Source organism: Papilio polytes, unplaced genomic scaffold (assembly GCF_000836215.1).
Source record: "Papilio polytes unplaced genomic scaffold, Ppol_1.0 DF823935.1, whole genome shotgun sequence".
Lineage (NCBI taxonomy): Eukaryota > Metazoa > Arthropoda > Insecta > Lepidoptera > Papilionidae > Papilio > Papilio polytes.
The window spans coordinates 84,508-99,020 of NW_013525269.1; the positions used below are offsets into that span (position 1 = coordinate 84,508).

Genomic DNA, 14,513 nt, shown 5'->3' on the forward strand with positions numbered 1-14,513 from the left:
GGTACTTTTTATTACTCAATTATGTACGTTATGAAGAGTGGACGAATGCTATGTAGAGTATTATTGTATGGAAGACAAGCTAAACCAACCAAAGTTTATTATTTCGACGCTTTAGGGAGTTTGTCGTTAAATCGAGGGATGTTAAGTGTAATTTACTCTGTATATTTTTTTGCAATTTCTTTTTACTTATCAGACTAAATATTCATTGTGTTTAATATTTTAGAGGCTCGTCTGTGTAATGGCAACAAAGTGCATATACTTGCCAGTCCCCTGCTGCAGTATATGCGCGCACTACTCGCTTCTGACGACGTCCGGGCACACCGCAGTCTGGCAACACAGGTATTATAATAATAATAAGAAGCTCTCGCTAGACAGTTGGATTAAGGGCCTGATACAAAAGGCGGTTATTCTAGAAACCGCACGAATAGTGAGGAGGTTCCTGTCTCTGCAGCCCTGACCACTGGTTGCTTGAGTCGTCGGATTCCGCAGCCGGTGGTGCTCTATTTTTTTTATATTATGTTTTATTTTGTTATTTTAAAACGAAAAATCATGTGAAATATATTATATATAAAAATAAGAAAATAAAGATATGAGAGATAATAATAATATACATTTAATATTAATATAGTATTCATACTAATATTATAAATGCGAAAGTTTAGATGGATGGATGTTTGTTAGAGTTTGTAGCATAAACTGCAGAATGGATCTGCATGAAATTTGTTATATATGTAGAGAATAGTCTAGAAGACGCACATAACATTTTTTAAACGACTAATCGCGGGCAAAAGGTGTAATTAATGTTGTTTTAAATTGCCTGAGAACTAGCTGATATAAATTTGTATTTTCAAATCTAAAGGGAACTTAGGTTTGTTTGTAGCATAAAAAAACATAATTACTGTAGCACAAAGTAACTATAAGTAATTAGAAACAGTTTCGAGTAAGTTAGTTAAGTTAGTAGTGTACGTAAGCCAACTTTAACTTAACGACTTTTTAAATTTAATTCCACGCAGACGGAGTCGCGGGCGAAAGCTAGTTTTTTTAAAATCTTTGTTAGGTAAAGGATTTTTGTCTTGTGAAAGACATGTCAATTCCATCGTGCTGCTCTTTAAAGCTAGTTTGATTATATAAATACTTATGTGGACTTGTTTTCAATTCCAGCTCATGCAGAACGGTCGAGAACTTCTCTCCGTTATGTCACATGAACTAGACGAGCTGTCTATATCTATAAAACTCCGTCTACTCACACCACCACCCGTCAACATCATCTGGCTACTTCTATCAGCGGATCTCTGCCTCAACAAGTTCCTGCCCCTCCCCAACACGCTGCAGCAGTTCTACGCTGCACATCTAGACCTCAGCAACGAGGAGAGCTTCAGCGAAGTCAGCTACGGATCCTGGAAGAAGAGCCCAGAAAAAGAAGACTACAGATCTGATAGCTCTGATGTCAGCACCGATAAAGTTGGACAGAACCTCTCTCAAGTCAGTCTCAACCATGATGATGACCCAAAGCCTAAATTAAGACCGATATTAGGTGCAGGAGCAGGACTTCTAAGACAGGAACAAGCGTTATCCCAAGAAACCTTCGATTCAAGAGTTGCTAAGACGAGCCTCTCCAAAAGATATGACTTAAACTCCTGGAGACAGGCGGAAGAAGAGAAACAGGAGGAAATAGATCCATTGTTCAATCCGAATGTGATGCCGCCAGCAATGCAGACATACCCAGTAACAGTACCTGATTACCCACCACCGAATAGATATAATTACCAAGACTACCCTAATTATCTCCAACAAGGCGATGGAACTTATATACAGAACCAATACTCTAATAACCAAAACTTCACCCCCCAAGGTGACTTTGTACCTCAGTATACAGCGGAACCACCGAAACCTAACCCAGAAAGAGTCAACAATGAGGTCCAAAAGACCAGTAATCCAAGGAAACCGGTAGAAAACTGGCGCAAAGAGAAGACAGAAGCAACTGTGAAAGAAGATTCCAATAAGACTAGACAGCGGAACTGGTCCAGACAAAGATCTAAAGATAATGTTAATGATGATGAAGAAAAAGGTGAAAAGTTCCGCTCCGTGTCTAGAAGCTCTCGTGAATCCAGACAAAGTACTACCGGTTCCAGAATGAACAGACGGAACAGCGGAGACAGTCAGGACCAAGGGAACTCTGAGAAGACTCCTCCTCGGAGACATGTGACTGAAGTCCCAAGGAACCAGAAGTATTGGGATCATGATGATAGATGCGACAAGGATTATAATAGTTAGTAATAAATTAGTGATGTGAAGTGTCAGTGTTGCCAACTTAGTGCCAGCAGAAATACAGACGAAAAACTTTTTGGAAGTCGATTATCTAAACGATAAATAATGCAGGGTCAAACCGCGTGTCTCGTTTTGGATGTTTTCGATTTTTTAATATGGTAACCCTGGATTTTTAATCTAGTTTCGGTCTAAATGTTACGGCCGCACAAATTTAGAAAATTATGTACATTCGCCTTTGAAAGTGCTAAGGTGTATGAGGTGCTTACAGACTGTGTTTTTATAAACACTAGGCTAAAATTCTAGATCGTAACCTATATAGATATGTAATCTATAGATAAAGTATCTAATTGAAAGTTTTCTAAATGTCATTTTGTATGTCACTGAAGGAATTCGTCCATACCCCTTTTTTTCTTTATTTTGTGCTAGTTTCATCTATAGATTATATATCTATGTTTTTAATTTAATTGTGGAAGTTTTCAATTTAAAATTGTGTTGCAAGTATCGGTCCATTTGTCACAAAAGAGCTAGTTAAATACATTTTTTAAGCATTATAATGAATTGTGGTTTATTCATTGTGAATATAAATTTAAGGTACATGTAAACTGCTGAAATATAGTTAATATGTTAGAATTAATTCATTTAAAATAATTGAGGTTAGGTCGCTTAACAAAATGGCGACGGTATAGATTTCCAATTTTAAATTATGAACAAACTTTCAAAAGCGTGTGTTCTTTTTGTATGATCTAACATTTATGGCTATTTTTGTAATTTTGGCGGGAAACTTTAAATAAAGTACAAGAGTCTGGTACTCAATTGTTACATTTGTAAGGTAAAAAATTATACTTTTAAAAACCACGGCCAGTTTTATAATCTGGTGTTTCCCTTTGCGCTGAATGAGTAACCAATCAAACAGCCCATTAAGATTTTTTTCCCATTCAAATTCATTCTATGGATTCAATCGGCCCAAAGGGAAGTATAATCAATTATGATGGTTTATTTTATTACAAATTACTATGTGGATACAATTAAAATTTATAAAGCCTCTACATACATTCTCTACTATCATTTTTAACTTAATATCGTACTGTTTTGTTCAAAATATGTGTAAATCTTTGCCTTTACAGTTAAAATGTTTTCACATGAATAATTCTGTAATCTTCCTAATAAATTGATATAATTTTACTTAAATCTCAAAGTTAACATATGTTATTATAATTTACGGAATGTTTTGGGCCTTAAGAAATCTTATTTTTATTGACATTTATAATTTAATAAAGCAACAGCTTGTGAAAATTCATCGTGACATCAAGTGATAGATTTAAAATTAAATTTCTGGTGTAAAGTATGTAGTATTTAGTTAATTAATTTATTAATAAAACTGAGAAACAACTTAAATATTTTTTCTATTAATTTTTACTATAATTATAATTTAGAAATTATTCTGAACTTGATTATTACGAATGATGCAGAAGAATAAAAAAGTTTTATGCTTATTTTTCAACTACAACAACCTAAAATAGAAAATGTCACAATATTATTTGACAACAGTAAACTTCGACCAAACCATATATTTTTTTAACATCTAATTTCAAAAGAGCGTGCTTATTTAAAAAGTTCTTTTTATATAATGCATCGAGTTAAATATGAAGTAAAAGTAACAATTTATTAAGAATAAAAATATGGTTTGGAAAATGAAAACAAGCTGTATGTTCTCAATACCTTTGCTTGTAATAAAAAAGTCAACTATATCATTATGTTGGCAGTCTTGGGTTGACAGATGATTTTAAAAAATAAATCGATTGGAGGGAAAATTACAGACTTCAAAATTATTTTAACTTCTTTATATTTAGCAATCATGAATCGGTGCCTTAATTTATTCTCAAAATGTACTGCCAAGTGCCTTGTGAGTCTGCCTGTACCTAAATGCGTTTTTTAATTGTTTTTTTTATCTAGTTTGGGAAAACGTATTATGATCGGTAATGAACATTTCATACAAAAAATAACCTCAAAAATGTTTTACTTTAAATGTCACCAAAATTTTTATTAATGCAATAAATTGTCAATTTAATTTGAAATTCTTAGTGCCTGTCCCACCAAATTCTAAATTGTCTGATAATAATGCAATGTGAGTGATGGAAATAACGGATTTTGTTGTTTTATCTGACTGACGTCATTTTTAACCTATCTGAGGCTATCAGCCAGTGGTGGAACATGTCCTTAGTATATTTTCTAAAAGTAACATCGATTTAAACTTATTACAATGTATTTATATAAATTGAATAATTATGAATATGTCTATGATTTTGTTAACTAAATTAAGAACTGCTGGCAGATGAGAAGTGATTATTGTGCAATATTTGTCCATAATAATGAAATAATTGCAATATAATAGTCTTATTACGGCAGAGTTTCAAATAACGTACGTCTGTCTGTAGTCGAGTCAAGAGACCGTTAGAGCAAAGCAGATTTTTATGTCAAATAAGATTGAACTCTAAAGAATTGAATTAAAACTCGATTTTCCTTTACACGTCTTAACGTTTGCTCTCGATAGACGTGCAATGACAAATTAAGCTTTATGTCATTCGAATATGGCTCAATTTTATTTGAAAGTATGTTCTGCTTTACTCTCCAGTCTTAACCACAAAGGTAACTTTCAATTGTATTATTTGCTCAATTTTAAATTAGATACCTCATTAATACATGACATTTTGACATAACAATAATCATTACTAAAAATTGGATATGCATATTTTCTGTCTTTTTGTAGGTTATGTACTAAAAAGTCAATACTTACAGAAAAATTTTAAACTCAGAAACAATTGTATGAATCTTTGTATTAAATTTATATGTACCTGTATAGAATGTGCACAATTTGAATACTACACGTGTGCAATAACATGATACAATCGATGACGTCACTGAAAACATTGTCATAAGAGGTTATAGTTCGCGTTAAAGCGTCGCTTATTTTTTTTATATGTTATTGTACTCGCATAGTATGGACGTTTAGTTATTTTATTAGGATTACACGAATTAACGTGTAAACGATTCAATTGTGACTTAAATTATTAATAAAAATGATTCATGCACATTTTGTGAAAATTTAACACTTCATCATTAAAGGTGATTTTCACTATCGATTTGAAAGCAAAGTGAGTTGATGAAAATGTACCTTAAATTTAAGTGTCATTTTTAATAAATTGATGTGTAAGTTAATATAAGTTATGAATTATAAGGTTTTATAGGTAAATAATAAATAAGTATGAATTAGTCGAAAATTAAATTTTATTGTAATACATTTCAATGCTCGAGATTATGGAAAAAATTGGATGAAAAAATTGTAACTATTAAATAATGCAATATTTTTTTATTTTATTTTTTTATCCATAGACAATGTTATTTTTATACAACTCCTCTTCCTTTCCCATTTCATTGTGAAATTTTTATTAATAAGCACGTTTTCTAAATTGTCTATTTACGTCCAAATAGAATCTTAGAATAATATTTAAATTATATAATTCTTTGCTTTTATGTAATAATTAGTATTAAATTGAATATAGTATAAATATTAATTAAAATTTAAATCCAACGCCCATCAACAGAACAATCTGTTGAATTTCTAGACAAGAAAGTTCTCATTGTTTTTGGGAAAAAAATCTCCACAAATCTTCCCTGCATAATATCAATGTCTTAATGTGTACTTGTTGCATATTCTTTCATAATAATGCAAGTTTGATGTTTAAAAAATATTGCTAATTGTTGAAATAAGAGCCGTTTTATATATTATCGGTCGGTAAAATTTTTATTTCGCAAGTGCCTACTAATATAAATTAGCAAAAATTTAGTTACGAATAAAGCGGTAGCTTTTGTAATGTTACAAAGTCGAAGGAAAAGAATCTGACAGACACTGCCCGTTTGTGATTGATGGCTCACGATGACGTCATATTTGGATTAAAATCATAACATTTTAAAGAGAGCTCTAGTGCTTACTAGGTTGGTTGTACGTGTGCGCAATGTAGAACTACTCAGTTATTATACACGAGTACCAAATATGTCGAAATTTTGTTAATATTTAACATAAAGTTATCTAAAATTTACAGTGTGAAAAAATGTAATCTCGATTAAATGAAATATGATTTCTACATGTTCTTTTATTTACATTCAAATTCCTAATTTTTGTCTACTAAAAAATGCAAAAAGCACAGCATATTTATGATTTTATTAGCTGTCGCCCGCAACTCCTTCCGCGTGGCATTACAAAAACATTAGAGTAGCCTATGTATTCTTCCAGACAATCCTCTACATCTGTACGAAATTTCGTCGAAATCCGTTGAGCAGTTTAGGTTACAAACTCTAACAAACATCCATATAAATTTTCGCATTTATAATATTAGTATGATTATCTGTTACGTTACCTAAATAACCTATGTATTCTTCCATACTACATCGTCTTTGGTACCAACCTAGTAACAAGCACCCATTCAAACTTCCTAGAATATCTCATACTAAGTGGGGATAAAGGGTAAAAATAAATACGCAATTTTTATTGGAGCATAAAATTATATTTCGCTTAACAATTTCTATTGCACTTGTCATAGAGTAACCTCTAAAAAATAAAAACAAGCAACTACTTATGTTTCTTGCTTATGGTTATTGAAGTAGGTAAATAATAGAATCTTTTACAATTAGATACCAATAAGATATTATGGTTAATGCTTAAATTTCATTTTGCTTATATAAATAATTTAGACATAATTTCGTTGACTTTTTAAAAATAATTACTGGCAGTGAAAAAAACTCAAAAACATATTTAAACTGTAGTTTTCATTTGCATCTTACGTTATTATTTTCATTTAATATTTTATTTACTGTAGCAATAATACTAGAATAGATCATAGAGAAGAAGGTGAAAAGTTTTTTTTTATTTTTATTTCATCTATCTATACTTCATGGATATTTTAGAGTCTACAAGATTTTTTTGAAAATAGGAAAACATTTTAGTAATACAGAGATTATGACTAACTATTAATTATTTTAAAATTTCAATTATTTACTTTTTAGTGCACTTTAGGCCAGAAAACTTAATTTACAAGCGTCAAAGCCGACGTTTCGACGTTAATGCTTGTCGCATAAAGCTATTCTTTTTATTTAGGTTTTATATCTTACTTTAACAAATACAATAAATGTCTAATTTTAATTTTCACACAAATGTATACCCAATAATACTAGAAATAGTCAATTTATATGAACGGACTAATATGGCAGCTAAATATTATCATAAGTAGGCCCTTTTGGTGTTTTTATGGCGAGTGTTAATTTAGACATACAAGAAATGCCTCATTGCATGTTACTTATCTATACTGATATTATAAAGAGGAAAGATTTGTATTTTTGTATGTATTGAAATAACTCAAAAACTACTGAACCAATTTAAAAATTCTTTCACCATCAGAAAGGTAATTTATCTTTGAGTAACATTGGCTATATTTTATTTTTACTAATGTTTTGTAACTATTTATTAAGGGCTTTACCTATAATAAAAAAAATAAGAAACTAGTAAAGTTTAAAATAAATACAAAAAGTCTAAAGTCGTTTAGCCTTGATTTTATTTTAGGAATCTTAGATCAGTGTGCGTTCTGAAACCTTTACGATATCGTCGACCTTAAAATTGCAATTTGAGATCTTTAGGTTGGTATGACAATTACTGAATGGCACATGTGATGGGATGAGTGAGGAGATAGTTTAGCAGCACAGGGGTGCCGGCAGCTACCTCGAGATCCAGGCCCGCCTCCTCATCCAATGGGTCCGAAGAGGTCGACATCTTCTCCTTGGCGTCGAGCAGAAGATCAGTCGATGTGTTATCACCAGCCACAGAGTTTGTAAATACCTAAGAAATATATAAAATTTCGTCACTAGTAATCACTGCAAATAAGTTATGGATAAGAGAAAAAGGCAAAGAAAAAAATATTATGTTTATATTCATACCTCATCATCAGAGTCGACGTGATCATGCTCGGCAATTGGCTCAGGGTGGACGGAATACCGTGGTGTGTACTCGCTCTCGTCGGAACTATAGTCCTCGTCGCTTTCGTCACATTCGAAATATCGACTCTGAAAAAGTAACAAAATACCCTTTCAGATTTAATAAAAAAAAATATTGCACACTTCCTTTTAGACATCTGTGAATAAAAGTTAGCTTGAAATTAGGCGAGGAATTATTGAAAACTATTGTAAATTAAAAAAAAAACAATGTAGTTTGTAATTATCAATACGTGTAATTAATGACCTAAAAAGTCTAGCGCCAAATTATATTTACGTTTTGAATGTGTTAACATTTTATTAAGCATGAGTTAAAATTAAAAAAATACGTAAAACGAAACATAGACACAGAGTACCAACATAATGAAATAAAAGATACGTCAAACGTCAAACACGAATGTCACTGTCACAAATAAAAGCAATAATTTACAACAATGACAAATACACATAATCGTCTTTGAATCATTAATATTCATTCCAAACAAAGGAAAGGGAAGTCGCCATACGTAACATGTGTGTTTTTAAATGATATTTGCACTGGAATATAAAAACTGCATATCGAAATATCGAAGGACGACGTGTTTAACAATGTTATACTGGATTTTGTTACAACGCGACTTGTAATAAGTTATTAGTAAATTACGATGGCCGCAGCCTTGGCAAACGACTCGCCCAAGTATCGCAATAGCTTAATATGCTGTAGCCCGCGCAGCGCCGATGTCACAACGAGAACTGCCTCATCATCTTCCACATCAGGATGTGTTTCAGCGGACGAGAGCTACGACTCCAATTACGTGCCGAAATCGATCGCAAATAAGAAATTAAAAATCCACAGTTCTGCAACACGGGAAGAAGTAGAAAAAGCTATAAAACAATGCAAAGAACTTGTTTTGAACAGTCCTCAGTGCTCTGACGAGCGGAAATGGTTGGTCAGGTACTTAGTGGAATTGAGGTTGCGTTTGGAGGATTTAAAAGACAATGATGGTGAGCAGAGAGTCAAAGTATCCATAAAAGGTCATCACTTTGAACAGCAATTGAATCCTAATAACAGAAAACAGTATTGTGATCATTGCAGTGGAGTTATTTGGAGTATAGTGCAGTGTTCATACATTTGCTCGGACTGCGGCTACTTATGTCATTACAAATGTGTTGATGATATATGTAGGATGTGTGCACATGTAGTTATGACAGAGAAAGGTCAATTTGAAATGAACATTTGCCCGGAAAAAGGTCTTTCAGCGCAGGATTACAAATGTGCGGAATGTCATACTGCGTTAACATTCAAAGATTCATGGAATGAACCGAGGTTATGTGATTACACTGGGTTATATTTCTGCGCTACATGCCATTGGAATGATTTATCTCCGATCCCTGCGAGAGTTGTACACAATTGGGATTGGGAGAAACGTTATATATCAAGAATTGCATATCAAATGTTAACATTATCTTGGACAAGGCCATATATAGATGTTGAAAATGTAAATTCCAAGTTGTTTAGTTTTACGGCTGAGTTAGAATGGGTACATAAAATGCGAAAGGATTTAGAATGGATGAGAAGGTACCTATGTGCGTGTGTTGAAGGCAGCTTATTACTATCTCCATTATTTATCCAACTAGGTGACGTAAACAAGAAGTACAGTATGTCTCATTTACAAGCAATCAATGATGGTACATTAGAAACTCAGCTGACAGAGTTAACTGAAGTTTGTCGAACACATATAACAAATTGTGCGTTATGTTCAGGTAAAGGATATCTATGTGAAATTTGCAGTAATAATGAGATTTTATATCCGTTTGACAGTGGCGCCATCATGTGTGAGAAATGTAACTCAATGTACCATAGAGGTTGTTGGCTCAGAAAGGGACAGAAATGTCTTAAATGCATGAGATTAGAAGATAGGAAGAAGACGAAAGAAGAAAGTGATGTTGATACCCATTTAGAATATGATATAGACAAATTTGTTGAATAATACAAATGCAATTGTACATAACGTTAAAATATTTATTTATTTAACATTTTCATGTTAACATAATTGCTTTAAGTACATTTTAATGCAATATATTGTGATAGGACAAATAACATTGGCATGGTGCTGTACAAAAATAAAGAGAAGCTTTAACATAAAATATGTCTTTGAATTTATTGATTCTGTGGTTATAGTTGCGGCTTAAATAAATTCTTTTTACTCTACACTATCTTTTATTGCTATCTTTTGTTTAGTATTAGTAACTTCCCCTAACTTTTAGGTTATAAGTATTTTAAACATCAATTAGACAAATTACAAATGGGCGAAGTTCATAGTATGACGGTGACATAGATCATGTTTGAAGTTCGTGCAATGTAAACACGCAGTTGCAGTGGTATTTAGCAAACTTCCTGCAATATTATCGTAAATGCAAGGTCACTTCACCCGTACGCGTGTATGCACTATTTATAGTCCATGTTCTAATTTGTTTTAACCAGATCAATTGTTCGACCCTACTATAGATACGAGCATACCAATTAGAATCATAATAATTGCAAGTATATTTTATTATTTTTAGCTCAATGGTTGGATATTTTCGAGACAATTTTTTTTCTGGTTATTTTATAACAAGTATAATGGTTTAAAAAAAAAATACATGACTATTCCCTATTGAGTACAAAAACGTTTTCTACTAAACTTTTTTATATGTATACTAACTTCCCCCGCGACTCCGTTCACGTGTATAACCAAAAAGTAAATAGGCTATGTGTTCTTGACTATCCTCTACATCTATGCCTTTTATCGAGATCCGTTCAGCAGTTTAGACTACAAACTCTAATTTTCGCATTTAAAATGTTAGTAACAATAATTCCATAGTTAATTAGTAGCCTGAACTAATTTTGACGAGTGAGGTCTTGTTCAATCCATATTTTTCTTGTCATAGGTTTACAATTAGTTGGAATAATTGTTTTGTATTAATTTACAATTATTTTTATTACCAATAGCTATCGCAGAATTGTGGACTAAGACCTAGCGTAATAGAGTCATCATCTCCCCTGCCTTATCCTACTCCCGTAGGGTCGGCGCACCGGGTTTTCGTCCTCCAAAGCATTCTATCATCCGTCATCTCAGTCATCACTCCCTTCTTGATCATGTCCACCTTTCACGCAATCCATCCATCTCTTTCTATGTCTACCTCTACCGATGTACCTCCACATTCATAACTAACATCTTTCTTGTTACATGCGATTCATCCCTTCTCATAACATGCCCATACCACGCTAACCTTTTACTCCTTATTTTCTCAACCACTGTGGCTACTTTCAAACTTCCTCTAATATACTCATTTCGTATCTTATCCAATCATGTTACCCCACACATCCATCTTAACATTCGCATTTCCGCCACATGTATTCTCCTTTCATCCGTCCCTTTTACTCCTAGCGTCATAGAGTAGCAGAAAAATAAACTTGCAGCTTCCCCTGACAACGCTTATATGTCTATATAAAGAGGTAAACGTTAATTTTACCTGACAGTCAAGACATCTACAGGATTCCCTGTAAGTGCAGTTGGTGAGTGCACTCTCCAGATGGCGCAGATACTGCACCTGGTCTGACTCCAGCTTCCGCTTGCGCCGCGCCAACGAGCTCAGGAAACTCAGTAAGGAGACGCGGCGAGGCTTCGGCTTCGGCTCACTGGAAAAGATTACTAAATAAACGAACACACCACTTAATGCGTTTTGGACGTACTGGCTAACCTTTCGCTGTTTTTTTTTTACTAAACCAATATTATAAAGAGGAAAGATTTGTATTTTGTATTTTTTGTATGCATTGAACTCAAAAACTACTGCGTCGATTTCAACAATTCTTTCACTATTATAAAGCTACGTTATCACTGAATAACACAGGCCAGTTTTATTATTTTTTAATAAGATAAACAAGTAACGAGGTAACGAGTAAACGACCACCTGGTATGTTTTGTTATCTTACTGCTTGCTAATATACATAAATGTTAAATTTGGATAGATGTTTGTTAGAGTTTGTAGCTTATAACCTTCAGCTTAAACTGCTGAACGGATCTCGATTTTTGGTATAGATGTAGAGGACAGTCTGGAAGAACACATAGACTATTTACTTTTTTTTAATTCCACGCTGTCAGTCTTAAAAGCTAGGTATATAATTTTAGTTTACGTGTAGGTATTTGATTACAATTTTCTAATTAAATCTACACTAAAACTCGTCTACTACTACCACGTCACTCTTATTACTTATTTAACTTAATATAACTTACTTATCAGCAAGACAATTAAGCGCAGCAGGGCGCATCTCCTCGCAGAGGGCAGCTTCACTCTGGCGTCTTTTGATTCTCCTCTTAACTCCAACACCTATCTCTTGTTTTTCTTTCTCATACGTCACTGAAGGAAAATATGTTTAATGTTACATTTACAACGAGATTATGTATCGTTTTGGCGAATCAATTTATACAAGAGAATATTCTAACATGTAAACCTATATACAAAGACATAAATGATTACGTCTAACTAAGAGTGGTAGAGCCCGCTTTAACATCTTTTCACGAACGGGCTGGCTCGCCCCCAGCAATACCACGACCACACAGAAATTTTAGTCCTTTTTCACCCTTTTTCTTAAGAGGAAAGAATTGAAAGGAAAAGTGAATTTGACGTCGGAGGAGACGCATACGAAGGGGAAATGTCCTCTTTATATGCGTCTCCTCCTCCCTCAATTAAGGGTAGGCAACGCATTTGCATTTGCGGACGTTTATGGGCAGCGGTCGATTTCCATTTCGGTGGATTCAGGTGGCCGCTTGCTCGTTTGCCACCTTATATAATAAAAAAAAGATCATGAACAGTAGAGTTTTTCTACCTAGATTCAACATACGAGACTTTATATCTTAATATTATAAATTCGAAAGTTTAGAAAGATGTTTATTACTAAGATTCACTAGAACTTCTTAACGGTCCGTCCAAATACCACGCAGTACAATGGGACAAACTGCAAATATGGCTCTCTATGTTCACAAAAACTTTCTTCTCTCTCATTCTAGACATAAGTTTCCGCAGTATACTTGAATAAATAAAAGAAGTTACCAGTGACGTCACTTTCACAGTTCCAATTCCTCCTGTCGACGTCATCGTAGCTGGTCTGCGGCTTCGGCCACAACTCCTGGCTGGTGTTCTGGTAAATCGTCTCCGTTGACGTGTTGCCGTTCTCCGAATCGAATCTAGATTCGGGCTGATCTAACACCTAGGAATAAGAGTGAATTAAAAATTTCTTTGGTGACACCGTAATAACATTACCTCACATATTTTATTTATTTTATTATAACAATTAATAAAACTAAATCAATTTTATATTTGTCAACAGCCTGTATCTTTCCACTGATGGTTTAATTCCTTTCACAGATATTTAAATGAAAAATATTAACTTGAAAATACTTCATTATAATAATCAGTATAAATACCTGATAATGAGCTCTGGTCCCTAAAAAAAATACCGCTCCTGAACTGCCTGAAGTCATTTTTAATCTAAAAACAAAATAACAAAAAAACATTAGTCACATTTTATTACAATTTACTTTTGTCATTACGGGTAACACAACATTTAACGCCAAGGTTAAAATTAAAAACAAAACAATATAATTTTAATATAATAAACAATTCTTAAATAAATACTTAAGTTGATTGTTATAAAAATTCTGTTCTTAGTTCTTATTTCAAATTCAAATAATGCACTATTATGTAATAAAAAATATGAGATAATTTGAATACATACCTTACTATTTGTTTCTTTACTAATATTATAATATTTAATGGTTTTATATTCCTATTTTTACTATAAATTACACAAACAGTACAAATTTTCTGTTTATAGCGTGAAGTTTGACGTTTACCAGACATGCGCAGTCAGGGTTTTCGCTAGTCTTTAAACGTAAGTCCAACGCACCGAGAATAGAATATTTTCACGCTTTTGTTCGAAAGAAGATAAGAATAGTGAGAGTTGTAGCTTTTTATTAAACAGAATGAGGTTATATCCATGAATCTTTTTAGCGCGTTTATTTAGCTTTGGAAATCAACTAAAAACGTAAACGATTGATTTTACATGTATTGAGCATATTATTTTATTTAATTTAGCAAGTTTTTTTTAATATCAATTCAAAGTTAAAATTTAAAAAGTTTAAAAAATAAAAAATGTCAATTTAAAATTTAAAGGAAAATGAACT

General features: G+C 32.8%; 3 protein-coding genes across 3 annotated transcripts in view; 2 read left to right on the forward strand and 1 right to left on the reverse strand.

Annotated features, from left to right (window-relative positions):
- Positions 1-4,985, forward strand: part of LOC106101892 — a 12,126-nt gene extending 7,141 nt beyond the window's left edge. Inside the window, 2 exon segments of the mRNA XM_013281247.1 lie at positions 51-339; positions 1,162-4,985. Of these exon segments, the coding sequence (XP_013136701.1) occupies positions 51-339; positions 1,162-2,274 (1,402 nt within the window). The 3' untranslated portion in view covers positions 2,275-4,985.
- Positions 4,986-7,851: 2,866 nt separating this feature from the next.
- LOC106101820 lies at positions 7,852-14,070 on the reverse strand. The gene is made up of 7 exons (XM_013281157.1): positions 14,066-14,070; positions 13,755-13,818; positions 13,381-13,537; positions 12,564-12,687; positions 11,803-11,968; positions 8,254-8,379; positions 7,852-8,155 (listed from the first exon to the last, which is right to left on the reverse strand). The coding sequence occupies exons 2-7, from the start codon at positions 13,809-13,811 to the stop codon at positions 7,970-7,972; spliced, it is 816 nt and encodes a 271-aa protein (XP_013136611.1). The 5' UTR covers positions 13,812-13,818; positions 14,066-14,070; the 3' UTR covers positions 7,852-7,969.
- On the forward strand, positions 8,706-10,498 carry LOC106101818 (differentially expressed in FDCP 8 homolog). Its single transcript, XM_013281156.1, has one exon. The coding sequence runs from the start codon at positions 8,952-8,954 to the stop codon at positions 10,275-10,277; it is 1,326 nt and encodes a 441-aa protein (XP_013136610.1). The 5' UTR covers positions 8,706-8,951; the 3' UTR covers positions 10,278-10,498.
- Positions 14,071-14,513: the final 443 nt, after the last annotated feature.